This window comes from Podarcis erhardii, assembly GCF_964252035.2.
Source record: "Podarcis erhardii genome assembly, chromosome: 14".
Taxonomy (NCBI): Eukaryota; Metazoa; Chordata; class Lepidosauria; order Squamata; family Lacertidae; genus Podarcis; species Podarcis erhardii.
Window position 1 is genome coordinate 36919374 of NC_138503.1, and position 21270 is coordinate 36940643.

A 21270-nucleotide genomic window follows, 5' to 3' on the forward strand; every position below is an offset into this window, starting at 1 on the left:
TTGCTATTTATTCTGCAGACTCAAGGGAATATTTTTTGTCAAGCATTATTTTATATTACCTGGATGAAACACGTCAGGATGTTGTGGGCACGGTTGTTGTTGGAGAACTAGTTTTATATTACTTATATGGTGGCATTATTTGTCACAGCTGCCAGGAAATTATGACCATGCATCTGAATTACTTTTATAATCATTTTTAATTCAGCTGAGGTTTATGAGGTCGTATCCAATGCATTCGTGCAACAGACTTGCATGTGCTCAGTGCAGCTTTCTCTTCCTGTCCTCTCTTCTACAGCACCCCATGTATCATCAAAATCTGCTCTGGGGGGTTGTGGGACGCATGAGGGGAGGAGAGAAAGAGTCCCATTGTTCCAGCAAAGCAATGCACGGGGAGCATTAGACAGAACTCATGGCACATATGTTTTAGTTTTGAAAGATATTTATGTGTGCTGTCAATTTGTGGCATGAATGGATGTGAGGTTTGCAAAGGCTACATGTAAGTGTATCACAAATACTGTCAGTCAGAATACTAGATGGCGGGCATCTGCAGTAAGGCAGCTTCACACATTTGTTCATAGTGGAAGGAGCTGGTAGTGATAACAGTTGCAACATTTTGGGTTTCTTTTTGCCAACAGGATAACCGAAACTTGAAGGAACAGAATGATGAGCTGAATGGGCAGATCATAAACCTCAGTATTCAAGGCGCCAAGAACCTCTTCTCTGCTTCCTTCTCTGAATCTCTGGCTGCAGAAATCAGCTCTGTCTCTAGAGATGAGGTACTGTGGGAGGGTCTGCGGGAAACTCTAGGTACCACTTTCCTGTCAGCAGTAAAGGTGAAATTAAATTCATATGAAATGGAAATCAAAAGTATGGTGGTAAAATTTTGCAGTCAGAACTCAAACCTTTCAATACTTTGGGTTTTTTAAGGAAGACTAAGGACTTAAATCTTTTCCCCATATCCAAGTGTAAATACATTATAAATTATCAGTTTGCCAGATGCAAGCCCCCCCCCCCCCCCGTTTTAATTTGGAACAAATAATCAAATTCAACAGGGTTTTGCATAATGCTGAGTTTTCGCTGTTGGTGCTGCACTGAAGTGCTGTGCCTACATGGAACTTGGCAGGTATGAATCCTGATGAGACAGAAACCGTATTTCTTCCCCCTTCAAAAACAAACAAAAGTTTCTGGCCTTTAGGAAGTTGAAAAGTATTTATTCCAGTGAGAAAATGGAAGTTAGACCAGAATCTTTAAATTTTAATTTGTGGACCACCCTTCTGCAGTACTCTCCTTGTCACTTACAACCCACTGTAATGACAAAATAGGTATGGGGGGGGATTGTGCCATTTTTGTGCTTTTATTATTACTTCTCTCTCTGAATATGGTTTTATTGATGCATTTTAAGAGTTGTAAGCTGCCCCAAGGGGTCTTAAATCAGAAAGTATAGAAGCTGTATTTTGTGAGTGAAAGCTGATCAGTAAAAAACCAGTTCAGTAAACAGTCATGTAAGTTCTCTCTGGAAGAGGCAGTGTTAGAGTGGTACATAAAGCAGTTACCCTGGGATTCATTTCAAAATCTTTCCCTAATAACCATGCAGAATTGGGATGCAGGTGAGCCTCACTCTGTATATTTAGCTGTAAGGGATGTCAGTTAAGACAACATACAACTTCAGATGTCATCTAGCTTTAAAATCCACTGAAGGAAACAGTGAGAAGCATGAAGGGAGACGGAACATGGCAGCTGCTACTTTGTGATTGGTATGTTCCATCAAAGGTGCAAGAACAAGCTCTGGATTGATTCCACTGAGATTCCATTAGGAAGGGCTATTGGTAATGGTTTGCTGCTCTTGTATTTGGGAGCTTTTTTCTGCACAGAAACATAGGAAGCTGCCTTATACTCAGTCCATCCAGCCAAGTAGTGTCTACGTTGACTGGCAGCAGCTCTCCAGGATTTGAGGCTGGATTCTCTCCCAGCCCTGTCTGGAGATGCTGGAGATTGGGACCTTCTGCATGCAAAGCAGATGTCGAACCACTGCGCTATGGCCCTCTGTGCAGCAGTTCATCATCGTACTGTGCCTTTGGACAAGCTGTTCAGCCCAGAGTTTGCCGACTCAGAATAATAGACTTCATGTAACATGTTTCCCTTCTCTCCCTCCTCCCTGCAGCTAATGGAGGCGATTCAGAAACAAGAAGAGATCAATTTCCGGCTGCAGGACTACATTGACCGGATCATTGTGGCCATCATGGAAACCAACCCATCCATCCTGGAGGTCAAGTAGGAGGCTGAGAACTGCGGTCCTGAGTGACACTTGGGTGTCGTGCATTTGCTGCTCTTGAGGAGATGCTGGCAAGTCTTGGCTCTTCTGCAAAGAAGGCGCGGGAAGCCTCACGTCATGAAATTGGTTAGGTGGTGGAACCTGGTGGACTTGTGGGAGAGAGAGAGATGGCTATTGAGGCTGGCTGCGCTGACTCCAGTGGGTTTTTGAGCCCTTGTGACTCACGAGGGTTGGGTGGGGGTGGGCAAAAGGAAACCCGGAGGGAAACAATGCAAGGCGCAGAACACAGCGGGAAAAGTGGGTGGGGGAATGGGAACGTACACCAGCAGCCTGCCGTGCTGGGCTGCAACTTGAAACCCTCTTCCTGTAAGCTTACAACCCTGCCCTGCACAAGGGGAGAGAAAAGAGGTCCAAATCTCTCTTGTCCCGCAGCAGCCATCACAGGGGAGATGAAGAAGAAAAGAAGTTCTCCACTGCCTCCCTCCCTCCCTTGCCTTGCCCACCCCATCCTTCCTGAAAACTCACTGGGAGACACATCAGTTGCACTCTGCAGCATCTCCCTTCTTGAAGCTGTGGGCACCCTCCAAGAGGGGTCAAGGCCACAAGACACGTGGATGACTTTTATCATTGAACCAGTGGAAGAGGAGAAAAGGGCCCTTACCTGGTCCGAACGTTTTAGTCTCTCTAGCTTGCAGAAGCATTCCCCATCAAAATATTTGAGGGAGGGGGCTTGCTTGTAGTTTGTGTGATCCCCGACCCCTTTTGTTTGGCAAGCTGCCTTAAAGAAAACATAGCTGGCTTGTTTCCTATCAGAGGTTGCAGGGAGGTGAACAGGTTCTGGCAGGTGGGGAAACAGGAGAGGGGCTTTCTGGCATTATAGTTTTAAAAAATTGCCCATTGACACCCTCTCTGCTTGAAGACCTAGTCGCAGCTGATGGCTATTCTGCAGGCCAGCTGCCCACCAGGTGATGTGGTTGGTCTGCTGGAGGCACCGGGGAGGGGGGATGCTCAGCTGATGATACTTCAGCACTGGAGGCAGAGCTATTTTTCCCCTCAGGTGCAGCAGCCGCCGCCACATCCCTTCACCTTCACTGCACACCTTTATCTTATCCTTTTATTTTCGCAGCAGTTTGGTCACTTTAAGACAGGAATGGTGACTGTTCTATCCCAACCTTTTTTTGCGGGAGGAGGAGAGAGGAGATTTAAGATACTTCAGACAGAGAAGCAAGCTGTTCAGCTGCTGACATAACCATGTCTTGCTGCACAGAATGTTCCATTAACCAGAAATGAAGCTTTTGCCATCAAATCCATACCAAGAGTCAAATCTAAAATGGTTAAAGCTGGCAGGATTTTGGGTTGTTTGCTTCATTTTGCATACCCTTTGGGACAGGATGAGAGAGATGGATGTGTTGCAACTTAATCCTCTTTTCCTTCTTCCCTTCTCCTTCTCTCTAAGCCCAGTTGGAAGAAAAAACATATGTTGCCCACCTCCCCATCCCAAATTTTATAGGAAAAGGTTGGTTTTTCCCATACCTAAAAGGTATGCTGTCTCCACAGAACCAGAAGGTTAACGTGTTCTTCTATATATATATATATTTTAAAATCTGGCCCTGGGGGTTGGTTTTAAATCATGTTTTGCTTGGGGGTTTCTCTTTTTAATGGCACAACTAGGGAACAGGGAAGGTGGAGCGTAAATCTGTTGTTGATGGATCCTGCTGCTTTGTACATAGATAACATTCAGGGCCCCCTAAGAAGGGGCACTGATTGGCCAGTGCCTGGGACTCCCAGTGAAGGTTTGGTTCTGGGATGGAGCTGAGAGTTCTGAGCTTTTTCTGGGTGCCTTCTCTCTCCCTCTCTCTCTTAAATCTCCCCGCCCTCTCTTAAAGCACACGCATTTAGGCACAAGGTATGTAGCAGTACCCCACATACTTGCCTGAGCCATCTAAGCAACTGGCTCTCATGGAGAGCAGAAGTGGGCAGTGAAAGCTGACATATCTCCTTCTTCCTGGAAAGCATAAAGTGCTAGTTCTCAACCCCTGATGTACAGGGAAAGCAACAATCCTAGTCTGTTTTTTTCTAAAATCAAAAATGCACCAAAGTGAGCACCCCAATCCAAGGTCACTGGGTTTTGCTCCTATTGAGCTCAATTGCATTTACCAGGTTCCCAGGATGAATTGTGGCACCATGGTCAGATTATGTGGAACTATTTTTTTGTATTATTATAATCAGTGGATTCATGCTCTATAATTTCTAGCTAGATCAAGTGGGGGGGGTGAGGAACACAGGGACAAAAAATGTGGAAGTGTTTGCTTCTCCACCTGGACAGCGATTCTTTGAGCTCAAACACCCACCTTCACATTTATCCCCTTGCTGTGCCCACTCAACCACCCCTGAAATCTGGAGAAAGAATCCGCGTATTGTACATTTCCAGTGGACTCTTGGGTGTAAATCAGTGTATACTTGGAGAAGGAAGGCTTTTCTTTTTCTACCTTGTAGAGTTAGGTATTTTTTATAGATTGATGGCTGATCAATTTTTTAATACTTCAAAAAAAGAGAGCAATGTATCTGTGTATACACACACACATGCACACACACACGCACATATATATATGTATAATGTACAAATCTATAAATAAGCAGATCTGCCTTTCTTGACTTGGGCATCAATGCCCACGATAACACACACACACACTCCTCTCCCAGCCCTCCCGGTTGATCACAAAGAGGTACTGTAATGTAAATAGTCACAGGAGGGGGAAAATTATAATAATAAACCAACAAAAGTGAAGCACTGGCTTGCACACTGCTTTAATTTCCTGAGGAAACCTGTTCTTCCCTGCTGGTATGTGAAGGAACTTCCAGAAAGAGGCGAACAGTATTTGTCTTAACGGGTGTACTGACTCTTGTCTGATTAAAAGCTGTTACCGTCTCTTTGCTGGAGACCAGTCTCTCTCTGTCTCAGTTTTTGTTCTCTTTTGTGTTGCAACGCACCAGGGAAATATGGAAATAATAAGAGGTGGGGGGGGGGGACTCCTGGTGCAGAGGCAGGAGCCACAGCCTACCTGTAATGGGAATGGGAGTTGACTGGGAGCATCAGGCTATTTGGGTGAGTCTTCATGTGGGCTTTGCAGAATTGGGCCCCAGGAAGCTGCACCCAGGATATTAACCAGAGGTTATCGGCCATTGTTAGTCAAACATGCCCCTGGAAGTGCCACATGTGCATTTGTATGTGATTATGATAAAACACACATCGCTACACGGGGTGATTCATTCTGATACATTCATCTGCATTCAAGCCAAGATGTTGAGATATATATACACACACATGAGCAAGTTCTTCATGTAGAGAATTTTGTACATTTGGTGGGGATATTTTATAGTTTCTCCAGTATTGAGCATATTCACACAACAGGCACACTTCCCTAAGGTATTAACAGAGGCCTAACATAAGTTCCCAGAAGTAATTTGAAAACTCATGTTAACAAATATATTAACCTCATAGACAATTATGCAAGGCTCATAGACAATTATGCAAGGCTGACAGGCCAAACCTTACGCCAAAGAATAAACGGACATAAATCTGACATCAGGAATCACAAGACAGAGAAACCAGTAGGAGAACACTTCAATCTCCCAGGACATTCTATACAAGATCTCAAAGTAGCTGTTCTATTACAAAGGAATTTCAGAAATAGACTGGAAAGAGAAGCTGCTGAATTGCAACTTATTACCAAACTTAAAACCATGGAGAGACCTGGTCTGAACAAAGACATTGGATTCTTATCTCATTATACATGACAAAGCCATTTTTCACCTTCTCACCCCTTGCTTTTTCCTGTAAGACCTATTGCAGTCGTTAAGAGTCGTCAACAGGCTCATCACAGCTATCTGCCAATCACCCATTCCCACCACCCTTCTGAGTAATACCCCTCCCCACCTTCTCACTATATAGAAGGGTCTGGTGACTTCTGTTTCAGTGTATCTGAAGAAGTGTGCATGCACACGAAAGCTCATACCTAGAACTAACTTAGTTGGTCTTTAAGGTGCTACTGGAAGGATTTTTTTTATTTTGTTTTGACTATGGCAGATCAACACGGCTACCTATCTGTAACGGCAAGGCTGATGACACTTCTCTTGTTCTGCCACTAGATGGCATCAAAGAGCTGCTGGAATTTGAGTGCTAGCTCACTGCAGAATGTATGGGAGAAGGCGGGGGGGGGGGACTCCTCAGTTTTGTTGCTGACAGTAAGTGCTGGGCCAGCAAGAGGTGGTGGTGGAGGTAAATTTTGCATGCACCTTACCAGTGTCTCCTAGTGCTGCCTTTCATTTTCCCTATCAAAGTGTGTGGCAGCCATTCTCTTGTATGGGAGAAAGCAAAGTGGTGCATCTAGTGACACTACTGGGCTTCATCTGCCCCCTGCCCTTGATGGAGAGTGGCCACTTGTGCCAAACATAACATGTCCTATTTTATGTTACAGATGCACATTTAGAAATAATCACTGTATTTAATTATCCAGAAAGAGACTACTTCTTACCGTACTGGAGAAGACAAACAGCAAGTGACCTGTGTGCCTCCTTACCTGCTGTCAGGTGCTCATGGCTGATGGGCAACCTTAATCCTCCTCCTCCCTGGTTCTCCCCCTTTTTGGTGCTTCGTCTTTAACTGGACAGCCTCTGTAAAGTAGAACACATGCTCACCTAACCATAGTGACCTTGGACACCTGAAAACTGAGACTACTCCTATTTGCAAGGCCTATTTCCTGGGCCGTGTTTGGTTGTGACAGTTTTAAGAACTGAGCATTTTATATACATTGACTGTGAATCTCTTATTATTTGTTTGTTTGTTTATATCCCACTTTATCCAAGGAGCTCAAGGTGGTCAACGTGGTTCTCCCCCTTCTCATTTAATCTCCACAGCAATCCTGTGAGGTAGGTTAGGCTGAGAGGCAGTGACTGGCTCAAGGTAACACAGTGAGCTTAATGTCTGTGTGGATATTTGAACTCTGATTTCCCAGGTCCTAGATTCAGGTAGATAGCCATGTTGGTCTGACGCAGTAGAAAAATATATATATATAAAATAGTCCAGTAGCACCTTAGATTGATAAAAGTGACATATAATTTTTGCTTCAAATTATGGACATATTTACATAGCAGAAAGTTCATCACAAAGCACTGGTCCAATGTGGATTTCCCTCTTTGGAAACCTGCCTGGACTTCAGATACCACCTTTTTGTATCTGCCCATTCTTCCAGTCGCCCAAGAAGGAGCCTGGCATATAGTTTAGAGGCTACATCTAACAAACTAATGGCAGGGTTTTTCTTATCACCCATTTCATATATTGGGGCACCTTAGAGACCAACTAAGTTTGTTCTTGGTATGAGCTTTCATGTGCATGCACACTTCTTCAGATACACTGAAACAGAAGCCACCAGACCTTTATATATAGTGAGAGGGAGGGGAGGGGTATTACTCAGAAGGGTGGTGGGAATGGGTGATTGGCCGATAGGTGTGGTATGACTGTTAATGACTGCCAGGTCCTAGTCTGACACGCTAAGCACTACATCATGTTGGTTCTCCAAATTCCCAAAATGACTTCTACTTCTGTGTGTTTGGACCCTGTGGAGCAAACTACTTCACTTTTAAATAAAGAAACCTCTCAGTCATGGTTGCCCTTGAAACATTGTCCTATCCCTGTTTTAGTTCTTATTTATTTAAAGCATTTCTACTCTGCCTGTCTGCCAAGACAGACCCTCGAGGCAACTTACTATCACCCGAAATGATCTACAGTAAAATCTCACAAACATATAAACAAAATGCTTAGTTCATAGCAGCAATGAAGCAGCAGTTCCCTCATGCTTGCTTGCAAAGGCCTATGCAGATAAATACATTTTAATCTTAATACCAGAAACCACAGGAGCGGAGAGTGGTGTGGTACTTGGGTCCTGGTTGTGGGCCTGCCATGGGCATCTGCTTAGCCACTGTGAGAACAGGATGCTGGACTACAGGGGCCACTGGCCTGATCCAGCAGCGCTCTGCTTATGTTCTTAAGCTCTCACAGTGAAGGGAAAATAATTTACTTAAACATTGCTTGCAGAATGGGGCAAGAGATAGATGACCAATGACCCTGGCTCCTTGCAATGTGTAGAGCAGAGGAATAAGATGAGGTTCAGGCTATTTCCTTGGGCGTACCTTATTTGGGCCCCTTCCGGCTGAGACGAACCGTATCATCTTCCTCTGACTCAGAGACACAGACAAGCTTCTCCAGGGAGCCCACCACACTCCAGGTCTGGATAGCCTGCATAAAGCTGATGTTAAAAGAACTGAACTGACTTCCTGTCTGCAAGTGGGCCAGTTTCAAGGTAGTAGTGTGCAAAGCCCTGCACAACTTAGGCCTAGGGTCATTTAAGGACTGTCTTACTCTGTATACCCCAGGTCGATCCTTGAGCACCATTAGTGGTTGCCTATGGGCCAGAAGCATGACTCGTACCCAAGTCACGTCACACATTCAGTGTTGTGGGACTATGGAAGCCCCTCCTACAAGAAGACAGGCACCGGCCCTACTGAGTTTCAGATGTCTGGTCAAAACTTACATTTCAAGAGTCAGTTACAGATAGGTAGTCGTGTTGGTCTGCCATAGTCAAAACAAAATAAAAAAATTCCTTCCAGTAGTAGTATTATTGTGGGTTAGGAGTTGTTTAAGATTGGGTGGCTGTCTGTAGGCAATGAAAGGTCTTCCTCCCAGAGCTTGAGAAAGAGAACTGTCATTGTCCAGGAGAGGTTGTAGATCTCTGATGATGCGTTGTACTGTTTTAACTTGGGAGCTGTATGTGATGACTAGAGGTGTTCTGTTATTTTCTTTTTTGGGTCTGTCTTGCAGTAAGTTCTCTCTGGGTATCAGTCTGGCTCTGTTGATCTGTTGTCTAACTTCATCTGCTGGGTATTTTATAATACCCAGTAATAATACCCAGTATTTTATAATACTACTACGAGACTTAACATGGACACTGGCACCAGAGCCTGCAATAAACCCAGATGCCAACTTTGCTGCCACATACATCCGGACAACACCATTACTGGCCCCAACAACATCACACATACCATCTCGGGACTATTTAATTGCTCATCGTCTAACATTGTGTATGCCATCAAATGCCAACAGTGTCCTTCAGCTCTCTATATTGGACAAATTGCTCATCGTCTAACATTGTGTATGCCATCAAATGCCAACAGTGTCCTTCAGCTCTCTATATTGGACAAACAGGCCAAACCTTACGCCAAAGGATAAACGGACATAAATCTGACATCAGGAATCACAAGACAGAGAAACCAGTAGGAGAACACTTCAATCTCCCAGGACATTCTATACAAGATCTCAAAGTAGCTGTTCTATTACAAAGGAATTTCAGAAATAGACTGGAAAGAGAAGCTGCTGAATTGCAACTTATTACCAAACTTAAAACCATGGAGAAACCTGGTCTGAACAAAGACATTGGATTCTTATCTCATTATACATGACAAAGCCATTTTTCACCTTCTCACCCCTTGCTTTTTCCTGTAAGACCTATTGCAGTCGTTAAGAGTCGTCAACAGGCTCATCACAGCTATCTGCCAATCACCCATTCCCACCACCCTTCTGAGTAACATCCCTCCCCACCTTCTCACTATATAGAAGGGTCTGGTGACTTCTGTTTCAGTGTATCTGAAGAAGTGTGCATGCACACAAAAGCTCATACCTAGAACTAACTTAGTTGGTCTTTAAGGTGCTACTGGAAGGAATTTCAAAAGTCCTTTGCCCTCTTGAGTCCTCAGATGTTTTACTTTAAAAAAGAGAGAGAGATTTTAAATTCTTGACTTTTTAAATTTTGCAGGTTTGTTTTAAATTTTGCATATTGTATATTTATTGTTGTGAGCTGCTTTGAGACCCATGTGGTAAAAATAAACAAATGAGGTTTTTTTTTTAAAAAAAAAATAAACAAATGAGGCAACATTGCCTAGAGCTGCCTTAGCAGGACCCCTTGGAGCTGTCCAAGGTCCTGTTCTTGTCTACCCTGATCACTTCTCCGGTGAGCTTCAAGCTCCCATGGAACAGGACACCAGAGTGGGGTCTTGCTCTGGCTCAACTTTTGTGTTAAGCATACTTGTTTACCATGCTTGGCACTGTCTATGTTCACCTGTGTCTAACATACACAGCAAGACCATGACCAGGGGAGGGATGACAGCTGGCAGGAGCGAAGAGAAGAAACAACATGGTACACATGCCTCAGAACAACAAAAGGCCTTCATTTGCCCCAGCTGCCACAAAACAGGTCTCTCCCATAGCGGTCACTGCTATGTAACTCTCCAATGGTTTGGCTTTATCCCTGAAGACACATTCTTCTATTGTCTCCCGAGACAGATGGATGCCAGAAGGCCATTCTTATCTTGATTTTCAAAAGTTTGGGGATCAGCTTAGAAGCTTCAGCTGTTATGTCAGCAGCATGAAAACACCGACCCACCTGTTTGTACGGCAACCTCCTTTGTGGAACACCAGGAGCCTTTGCTGCTTGCTCACTGGAGGCAGTGGTTAGACATCCCATCTCCCCTTCAGCCTTTGGCAAACTTCCATGATATTAATTTGGTCAGACGGCTGATTCTGCAAGGATCGCCTGGCTGACTTTTCTTTCCTGACCTGGATTTCTTGGCTTCCATTGGTCCCCGCCCCCAAGTCCTGTCTGTTTTCCAGGTTGCTCTGGCACTGTCCACAGCTCTTCATTAGGGCTTGCATTTCCCCTGTGACTTGCAAACCTGGTGTTTATGAGAAAATGAGATGTAAGAAGCTGCCTTGAGAATGAAGGTTGACAGGAGGGTGAATCTATGACAAGGTGGTAAGCTGCGAGGCTGCCTTTTTAATTCTGGTCTTTGGAAGTAATCATGTCTCCCTCTTCTCCTTTCAGTAAATTATTCATTTAAAATAAGTGAGGCATTGGAAAGGCTTAAGCTCATTTAAGTGCTCATACCCCCAGTGCAACCAATACAAGCGCTCCATGAAATTGTTTGCCAGGCATTTGTCTCCAAAGTAAGCAAAACCATAAGCAGCACCTGCCCAGCAAATATATGGTTTGTCCCAATGGTTAGAAATAAGATACTCTGTACAGGTACTGGAAACATGCCTTTTACCATAAAGTCATATTCTGTGATATTTGGACTACAGATTCCTATACTGTAGGTAAAGCTACTCATTTTGTACTCTTGAAACCCTTTTTATTTTTGAAAAGTTGCAATGTGTTGAAACACTACAAAACAATTGACATATTTTATTGCAGAATATATGAAGTGATACTGGTTGGGAAAGCTTCACATATGGTATACCCTTTTGGAGTCATTTATGACTCAAAAATATAGCAAGTCTTGTGTTTCATGTACAAATCTAAACTTATAAAATTCACAAGTTTGAATGTATAGGTTTATTGGTGTTTGGATTTGGAGATATCTAAAGAATGTGAGCAGCATTTGAGAGCATATAAAGCTGAATTTCTAATCTGATTTTTCACTCTTTACTGCAACTTCTTCATAAGGGTACTTCCACAACCTGTTAACGTTGTTACTATATTGTAGCAAGTTTCAAATTAAATGGATAAACATTCTGGACAATGATGAGGTCCAGCAATGTGGTGTGAAAGGAGACCTGTTTTCAACACCACCTGCAATTTTTTGCTTAAGCAAATTAAAGAGTGTTCTGTTCTGTTGTTGTTGTTGTTGTTTAGTCGTTTAGTCGTGTCCGACTCTTCGTGACCCCATGGACCAGAGAACGCCAGGCACCTCTGTCCTCCACTGCCTCCCGCAGTTTGTTCAAACTCATGCTGGTAACCTCGAAAACACTATCCAACCATCTCGTCCTCTGTCGCCCCCTTCTCCTTGTGCCCTCCATCTTTCCCAACATCAGGGTCTTCTCCAGGGAGTCTTCTCTTCTCATGAGGTGGCCAAAGTATTGGAGCCTCAGCTTCACAATCTGTCCTTCCAGTGAGCACTCAGGGCTGATTTCCTTCAGAATGGAGAGGTTTGATCTTCTTGCAGTCCATGTTATTAAGTGTAGGGGAGCTTAACTGACAGCAGCAGCAATGCTGGGGCAGTGTCACAGACCCATTTTAAATATTTATTTTGGCACAGAACAGAAGCTCAGGCTAACCTCTACCTCAATGGGAATTCTTCTGAGCCTGTAAACAGAATGAAATCATTGAATCTATATTGTAAATGCATGCATTTAATAAGAAGTCGTGTATGTATAACAGGATGTATACTGTACTTAGGGGTACAGACCTGGGTGGGAGTTAAGGCGCATGCAAACAGAGACACATAACTCAGTTGCCAGAGTGAAATGGGATGAATGGGGTAAGAATGGCCACAAGAACTTAAAGAGAATTGACTGGTTTTGGGGGAAAGGAGGAAACTGATCACAAAGCAGTGCCTGTGTGTCTGAGTAGATGGAAGAAGCCCCGAATTTCATTTTATCTCATGAAGGTGATGCATACTGGGGACACACTGGATACGGATACACACACACATGGTCTGAGCTGGCAGTGACTAAACAGGAATAAGATATTGAGACTGTTTTAGATAGATTTATGGAAAATTTATTTTTTTAGTTTTTTGTTGGCAACTAAACAGAACACTCAAAATAAGCAAGATTTATGGAAACTTTGACCGAATATGCAGCTCCTGTGAAAACTGCGTATTCCTTGTAGAGGATAGTTGGGAAAGGAATCTCAGATAAAGCTGCTAATAGCATAATACCTTCATACAAATCTGGGGTGTGACCACACTGTGGAATACTTGGCTGCTTCACCTCAAAAAAGGATATTGCAGGGCTGGAAAAGATGCAGAAAAGAACTACCCAAATAATTAGTGGGCTGGAGCAACTTCCCCACAAGAAAAAGCTACTGTGTTTGAGGCTTTTTTAAGCTTGGGGAGGGAAAAGTAAGGAGAGACATGATATTAAATTATGCATGGTGTGGCGAAAGTAGATAGAGAAAAGCTCCCCCCCCCTTGAAATGGAGGAGTGGTAGATGCAGCTACAAATCCCATTATTAAACTACGTGCTCAAAGAAACAGTGGTAGCCATGAACTTATACAGCTTTAAAAGATTAGAAGAATTTGTGGAGGATGTTCTGCTTGTGAGTTTCCAATAACTGAATAGCATTTGGTTTGCTCCTATGAGAAACAATATGTTTGACTTGATAGGCCTTTTGCCTGATCCAGAAGAGCTGTTCTTATTCTATGTAAGGGGCCCTTGGGGATCATTTTAGATTCAAAGACAGGGTAGAAATCCAACTAATGCTATTCCAAAGAGTTTGAACACTGTATCCTGTTTTTCTTGAATGCATCCTACCTGAGGCCAGTGCTCTTTTCTAAATGGGATGGGAGAAGGGGTTGAACTCCACATTTTAATTTGTTTTTATTGGTATTAAAAATGCTCAGAATTAAGGGCACACCTGTTCATCTTGTACAGACTATTTTGATTCTGTTATGTTTAACTGTAACAGAATTGAAAAGAAAACATGAAAGATGAATGTCATTTCTAACAATTAATGGTAGCTTCTCTTTAATAATTGCAAGTTGTACATTTTCTTCCATATTATAAGAAAAGCTCCATTATAATAAGAACATAAGAAGAAGAAGAAGAAGAAGAAGAAGAGGAGTTTGGATTTGATATCCCGCCTTTCACTCCCTTTAAGGAGTCTCAAAGCGGCTAACATTCTCCTTTCCCTTCCTCCCCCACAACAAACACTCTGTGAGGTGAGTGGGGCTGAGAGACTTCAGAGAAGTGTGACTGGCCCAGGGTCACCCAGCAGCTGCATGTGGAGGAGCGGAGACGCGAACCCAGTTCCCCAGATTACGAGACTACCGCTCTTAACCACTACACCACACTAGCACACTTTCTCCTAACGTATGGATTTTTGTAAACCTCCTTTGGTTGGAGAATTGCATCACAAAATTCAGAGATATATGGATTTAAAGGGATAGCTATGCTTTGGAAAGTGTGAATTTGACAGATTCTGCTTTAAATGTAAAGTGAATTGAACTTCTCTCCCATCCTGAGGTAAGCTGCTGAGTCATGGCTGTTCAGATACATTCCCAACCTGAACACTGGTACCATGCATGCCAAAAGCAGCACTGCAAACCCAGCATGGGACAAAAAAGTCTGATGGCCTTGAAATCACAATTTGATCACAAAGCCATCTCCTCATCCTCCTGTATCCCTCATAATCAAAACCTGTTAGCTTCACCAATAATGCCTTCTCCACTATCCTTACATCACCTCTTCTTTCCGTCTCTCCACTTTAAAGACTAGCTTTGCTTGGCTATTTTTTTTGGTGCTCACCTTAGTTAAATGAACATAAACAGTAGGATGTTCTGTAAAAATATTACAAGGTTTTTGTACTTCTTCTGAAGAAGGAAGCTGACTCAGTAAGAACTGCCCCCTGAAGTTTTGGTTCTTTGGGGAAGTGGCCAGGTGGGAAGCATGAAAGACAGTAAATAGAATCAATGCATGACTGAGCCAGGAATTGTGGGGAGTGAGGATGCTGGCACCGTCATGCCTCATCGCTGCACATTCCTGTTCTTCTCTAGGTTGAGAGCAGGAAGGTACAAATGGAGGAGGATGTGGATGACTAAGGCAAGGCAATGATGAATGACTTGATGACTGAGAGTTCAAGGAAAGGGATCAGGCTTCCTTGTACTGCATGTGTCAAGGAAACTCCAGTGCTGTGGTCATAATAAAATGTTCACATGAATAATATTTACGTAACAGTGTTTGTTGTAAAGCTGCCTAACCAGTGTGTCTCCTCCTGAAGCAGATATTTTGGCCATTGCAGCATTTGGAAATTTGTGTGACCAAATTTTTCACACTGGCTGCTTCAAAAGTGTCTGTGGCTTTCTGTCCATAGCTACTGCTGTTTCTTCCCCAGTGAGCAGCAAAATATGTTCGAGTGAGTGAGAAATTTTAGACTGCATGCTCCTCCAGGCAGAGACCTATTTTCCTGCACTATACACATGGATTGCACTATATAAATAATGAGTGTTGTATCCAAGGAGGTTCTACTCAGAGCGCACCTGTTGAAATTAATAATCTAAATTAGCCATCACCATTATTTTTAGTGGATCTACTCTGGGTAGGACTAGCAGTGGATGCAGCCCCCAAATCATATTATATGAAATTCACAGGGGAAACTCTCTTCCTTATTAAATAGAAAGATTAGCATTTTAAAAACAATACTTATTGATTAAAATTGTCTCAGACTGCAGGACTCCAGTTACTCTGAAGCTGAGGTGGCCATTTCCTTAGGTGGGCTTTTGTTGTAGAAGCTTGGTGCTAAGCCCAGCAACACCCTCCAGCTTGGAAAAATGGATTGGGGAGAAGTACTGCACACCTTGGGTTAAAGGTCACTAATTTTTTCCACCCCCTAACTGCACTTGTCACCTAAACCGCATTCACAGTGCAAATGTTTAATTGTCATATTTATCTAATTGCCTCTGGGTCAAAGAGCACTGAAAGATTGCCCTGGGCTAGGTGGAGAAACCAGTGCTGCATTGTGAAACCATCACTAATGACGGTGAGCGAAGGCGGCAAGGTACAGAGTGCAAGCACAAAGTTGTGCAACAGTCAGGGAACAGTAGGGAAAGTACCAGCACCATAAGCTATGAAATGAAGATGTCAAAAAGGCCTTGGCTGCTTTTCTCAGCATGTTGTGAGGAGAGTTTGAATTAATGCTTGATTTAAACTCTCTCTCTCTCTCTCTCTCTCTCTCTCTCACACACACACACACACAGAGAGAGAGAGAGAGAGAGAGAAAGAGAAAGAGAAAGAGAAAGAGAGAATTTGCAGGAGACCCTACTTCTAACTTTACACTGCATCCTTTCCTAACCCAATTCCATCTCCTGGATCTATCTTTTCCACTTGTGGCTCAGATGGATTCACTTGTTAGGAGTGCCCTTTACTAGTTACAGCTGGTACCCCAGCTGTGGCTGCTCTTGGACAGAGATGCTCCCAGGTTGGTGAAGGCCAGTGTACATCCTCTGAGGTATGTACTTTATCATAGGTATGGGGGACCTCTAGCCCTCCATATGTTGAATGGGTACAACATCCATCATCCCAGATGGCTATCGTGGTTAGAGCTGATGGGAAATGAACAACCTCTGGAGGGCCACAGGCCTGCTTTGCTATTTATGATGACAATGTATCTTGTTTATTTAAATGAGAGGCATAACCAGGAAATGGCAATGGTGACAAATGAGTGTGGCCAGGAGGAAGGGTGGGGCTACAAGTCAAAAACTGACAGTACCTGCAATATTTCTTTTCTTATGCTACTGCTGTAATAGATGAAGAGGAAAGAAGCTAACAGCTTTTCTCCTTCCTGTTCCGACAGACCTGTGAACTCAGCCTCTTTGGTAACTGCTGGAGCTAGCTTAGCTGGTTGATCAATGTGATTAACAATCTAAAGCCTTAGCTGAGTGTCTTTCCAGTTCATTGTTTGAGGTAGCTAACCAGCAGAGATAATAATGTTGGGAAGTGGTGAGGGCTAAGGATTCATCAGTAGGGTGGGAAGACTTGTAAGTTAAAGCAAGTCAGTAAAAAAATTAATACAAGGCATCTAATATCTTAAAAATAGATGTTGAATTCATTGTAATGACATTCAATAACATTTCAACATCATTTAAAAATATGCCAAGTGCCACATGTCCTTTCCATTTATTGATTTGGAAAATGGAAACAAGTAGGAGCACTGCTGCCAACAATCTCTCTCTCCCCCTCCCCCCGGCATACACCTCCTGAAGTAAAACAATTAAAACATTTTTCTTGTAAACATTATCTGAATATTCTAGGAAGGGGGTCCGCAATGTTACTGATGAGGCAAAACCTGCTTTTCCTACCACTTCATAGGTTGCATCAATGTTGCATGTGCCATGTGCACTGATTAGTTGTAAAGAGGCAGGAGAAACTGCTGTTCCTAAATAATAAGAGGGGAGGGTACTAGGGATCTGGCAGGCCTAGACACAATGGAACAAACCTAAAATGCAAGTGGCCGAGTTTGGGCCACAAGGGGTAGGGCAGAAAGTCAGGTAGAATGCAGAGGGAGAGGGAGGGACAGAGGAAGATTACATATGCTGCCTTTTCCACTACCTCCCTAACTAGAAACAGAACTAGCCTATGTCTCCAACTATTAGGTACCAGTGCCACCAGCTCCTCCTCTGACCTTGAGACAGGAGCAGATGCTCAAGGCTATGAATGATTAGGGTGATGCTGGAGCACTCAACCTGTGCCTGTTCTTCTCTGGAATGCAGCTTCAAGGACATCATTCCAGTAGATGCCTTTGTCCTCTTTTAACCTTTCACGGTCTTTTACCTGGTTGTTGGTCTGTCACTGTAAACAAGATTGAACTTTTGCCCACCTTGACAATCTTACTTTGGAGATTAAAACAAGAACGGTACTGGAAACATAAAATTCCCTGATCAAGATTGAGGCTTTCTGATACAACTGTGAGCAGCTAGAAGCTTTGTGCAAGATATCACATACAAACCTACCACAAACTAATATAAATATAGGAGAAATTTAGGTAGCAAGCAGGTTTTTTCACAGAACTCCCTGGTTGATAGAGAAAATCATTTGTAAGCATCCAAGCATATCCTGATAGTTCTTCTAAGCTCTTTTTATTCTCTGTGTACTTTGCTCTGACTGTCTCTTTAGGAAACCATCAGGTTATGTCATTATATAATTGTCTACTATGCTTTTGTGCAATATACCTTTGTGTGGTTAAAAAAAATAAAAGTAGGGTTTTAAAAAGACTGTATTTCTTGAGATTTTGAATTCATATGTTTTATGCTAGTATAATCCCTAGAATTTACAGAAATCGGGGGGGGGGGGGTATGTCTCCTATGCATTGTTCTGACACATACCGGTAAACACAAGTAATCTATTATTTGCTTAAGTGCTGGGTGTGAGAACTTATGCATACGGAGCAATTGTAACATCAACATCAGAACAGCTTGCTTTCCTCATATTTTCCCTAGACACAAATACCAAAGAGATTTGGGAACAGTGAGGTGAGCTCAAACATACACCAAGCCCCCAACAGCCAATTTTAAGAGAGTTTTTTTAAAAATTTGGCTTACGAGAGTAAAAGCACAAAGGCAGAATAACATACTGAAAAAATAAACATTTAAAATGCACCTACCCAATTACTTTACTCATTCAGGCTTATAGTCTGCTCATGAGCAACTTCGCATCTTCTTGGATGGCTGAGGAGGGACAAAGGGACGTTGGTGTCCCATTTTTAAGTGCTCTTTACCCAGGTGGCCTCCGACTGACAAGGGGCTCCAAGCAACCAATCCCAGGAGCTGTACATAGCCCAGCTATTGGGCATATGAAAGATTAAGCAATAAAAGTGTCCATGGCAAGGAGATGGTGGCTATCAAAGTGTTTATTACTGCCACAGCAGTTCAGTTTCTTTGTGAAACCACAAGTTTTCAGCAGCTTAACTATTATAATCCAAGGGAGGGGAGATGTGACCTCTCTGCCTAGGCATGACGAAGGACAAGAGAAACCAGGTATCCTTTAAAGGACAGGATACAACAGGGGGAAACGGTGTGAGAAAAATATAGAAAGACCTTCTCAAGTGCTCATGGTGATCTGGGAGCTCAGAGATCAGATTGGTTACCAAGGTTCTCAGGGCCCTTATGCATTAATTATGGTTGGGTAGTCTGCCCTGCCTGTATGAAAACAAGTTGAGGGTCATTTTTGTTCCCAAGCAAAGGCTGTGTAGGGTAGGTCTCTTCCAACTCTATGATTCTATAGCCATGTTCAAATATATAAAAGGATGTCACATAGAGGAGGGAGAAAGGTTGTTTTCTGCTGCTCCAGAGAAGCGGACACGGAGCAATGGTTCCAAACTACAAGAAAAAAGATTCCACCTAAACATTAGGAAGAACTTCCTGACAGTAAGAGCTGTTCGACAATGGAATTTGCTGCCAAGGAGTGTGGTGGAGTCTCCTTCTTTGGAGGTCTTTAAGCAGAGGCTTGACAACCATATGTCAGGAGTGCTCCGATGGTGTTTCCTGCTTGGCAGGGGGTTGGACTCGATGACCCTTGTGGTCTCTTCCAACTCTATGATTCTATGATTCTAGGTAAGTCTTTTAGATTCCCTTGAGCCACATATACTATGGTTCTCCAAACAAGCAGTGTGTTTCAACCCTCCTAAAATGTGAAAAAAGTGTCTTGAAAGGGGAACATAAGGCTTATGTTCCCTTAAACCAGAGAAAATAAAGAACATGGAGAGGAGGCAAAGATAAAGGGCAGGAGAGATAGGGAAAGGAGGTTGAGGAAAACCCAAGGAGTGCATGTTAAGGTTCTGGAGGAAGGGAGAACTCCTAAATGTTCTGTTTTGTAGGCGAATGAAGGCATAGAAGAGCAACCATGATACTTTTGATTTCCTCCCAAAAGGTATTTGGGACTAAATCTTTTCACTGAGGTGAAAAGAGACTCTAGAACTGCATTGTCATAAGTTTCAAGTGCAGATCCTGAATGTGAGGTCTTAACGTTGACTATTGCTTTCTGGGCCCAGTGCTTTATTCTCAGGATGACTGAACAAACAAACAAACAAACAAACATACTTGTTGTACTTGTGTACAAATTACACATATCTAGAGTCCTTACACCTCCATAGGTAATAAGGGTAAGCCCATCTCTAATGAAGATACCTCACAAACATCTGTGCTGACTTCCTCAGTTGTGCAGGCCCAGGTTTTTGCTTGGAACTGCCATAGGCAGAGAAAAGCTTTGAACAGCCAAATTGCTAATGGGTAAACTTAAAATGGCCAGTAGATAACAGCTAGCTTCTGAAAAGGAAGCTGCTATGTGTTTTCCATTTGATATTGAAAACTGCAGGTAATTGAAGCTGAGAGCACTCCTTTGATTTCAAGGTCAATGTATTTTCAAACTGTACTTTTCAACTGGGTCTTGCATCAAAATCTTGTAGTCTGGAGTACTTGTGCTCAGGGCTGAATCCTCAAGATCTTGGCTTCAGTATGTTAAAGTGTCATTGAAACAAGGGTGACTCCGCTGAAGCCTTTTTTTTTTTTAGTTAAGTGCTTTGGAAGTACTTTTAAATAAATAAAAAACTGCACTTCTGACCGTGGGTGGGCTCTTGATTATTTATTGCTTAGATGTGCGTAGCTTTGGATGTAAAGTGGTATCGCTGAGGTGGGGGAAAATCAGATCCTAGTTCTCAATTCCTATTGCCATTGTTTTGCTTTTACAAGTTGCCCGTGCCTGTGCGAGTAGCGCCTTCAGCTGACGCGTCGTCGTTCCGGGACTGCTTTTTCCAATGAGCTTTTTGGGTGCTTTTTATTTCCCGATGGCGGTGGGCGGCTGCAGCTACCGAAGACCGCATAAAGCGCACGTAAAAGGTACGGGAGAGCTGCCTGGGGCAGCGCATAGCTTTGCATCACGCTTAGCCCCGCCCACCAGCTGAGCCCCAGGTGAGCCGCCGCTGCCGCACAGCTGCCAGGCTGGGTGGGAGGCGCAGTGGATCCTGGGAGTTGTAGTCAAAACCCTATGTTTCTTTTCCAGGCCTGGGTAACACTCCTGTCAGGACATCGCGACCGCAAAAACAGCTCGCCTCCCTTTCGCCTTTAATCAGCATCTACGCGCTCTTTCTCAACCCCTTCCTGACTGAGGTAAAAATAAAAACCTCCTTCCTTTGCAGGACCACAACTCCCGAAGCGAGCCTCCCTCACCACCGAGGGCTACCACATCCGTTTTCCCGCCTCCCGCCAGGTCCTCTGGGGCTTGTAGTCCCTCACCTTCGTATTCACGACGGCTTTCGGCGCTGTTTCCGCAGGGCGGGCTCTTCGCTTCTCGGTGAGTCGCTACGCTACGGAAGCGGCGTAAGGGGCCGGCTTCTGGACTCTGGGAGGAGGAGCGTGGGGGGGGGCGGTTGTTATAGCTGGCTGCCTCCGCTTTGGGG

General features: G+C 43.6%; 1 protein-coding gene and 1 long non-coding RNA gene across 11 annotated transcripts in view; one reads left to right on the top strand and one right to left on the bottom strand.

Moving 5' to 3' along the window:
* The window catches only part of RAB11FIP3 (RAB11 family interacting protein 3), a 91151-nt gene extending 85929 nt beyond the window's left edge, over positions 1-5222 (top strand). For 4 of the 9 annotated variants that reach the window (XM_081839645.1, XM_081839647.1, XM_081839643.1 and 1 more), the window contains one exon: positions 636-2146. In XM_081839645.1, coding sequence (XP_081695771.1) covers positions 636-926 — 291 coding nt within the window. In that variant the 3' untranslated portion in view covers positions 927-2146. The other 5 variants (XM_081839644.1, XM_081839646.1, XM_081839649.1 and 2 more) reach the window with 3 other exon arrangements.
* LOC309329362 lies at positions 179-21236 on the bottom strand. Of its 2 annotated transcripts, none has more exons than XR_014151075.1 (4): positions 21107-21236; positions 10941-11056; positions 6837-6946; positions 179-803 (listed from the first exon to the last, which is right to left on the bottom strand). It is a non-coding gene; the product is annotated as an uncharacterized lncRNA (long non-coding RNA). The 2 variants fall into 2 exon arrangements; XR_014151076.1 differs by having other exon boundaries at positions 10768-11056.
* Between the last annotated feature and the right edge of the window lie 34 nt (positions 21237-21270).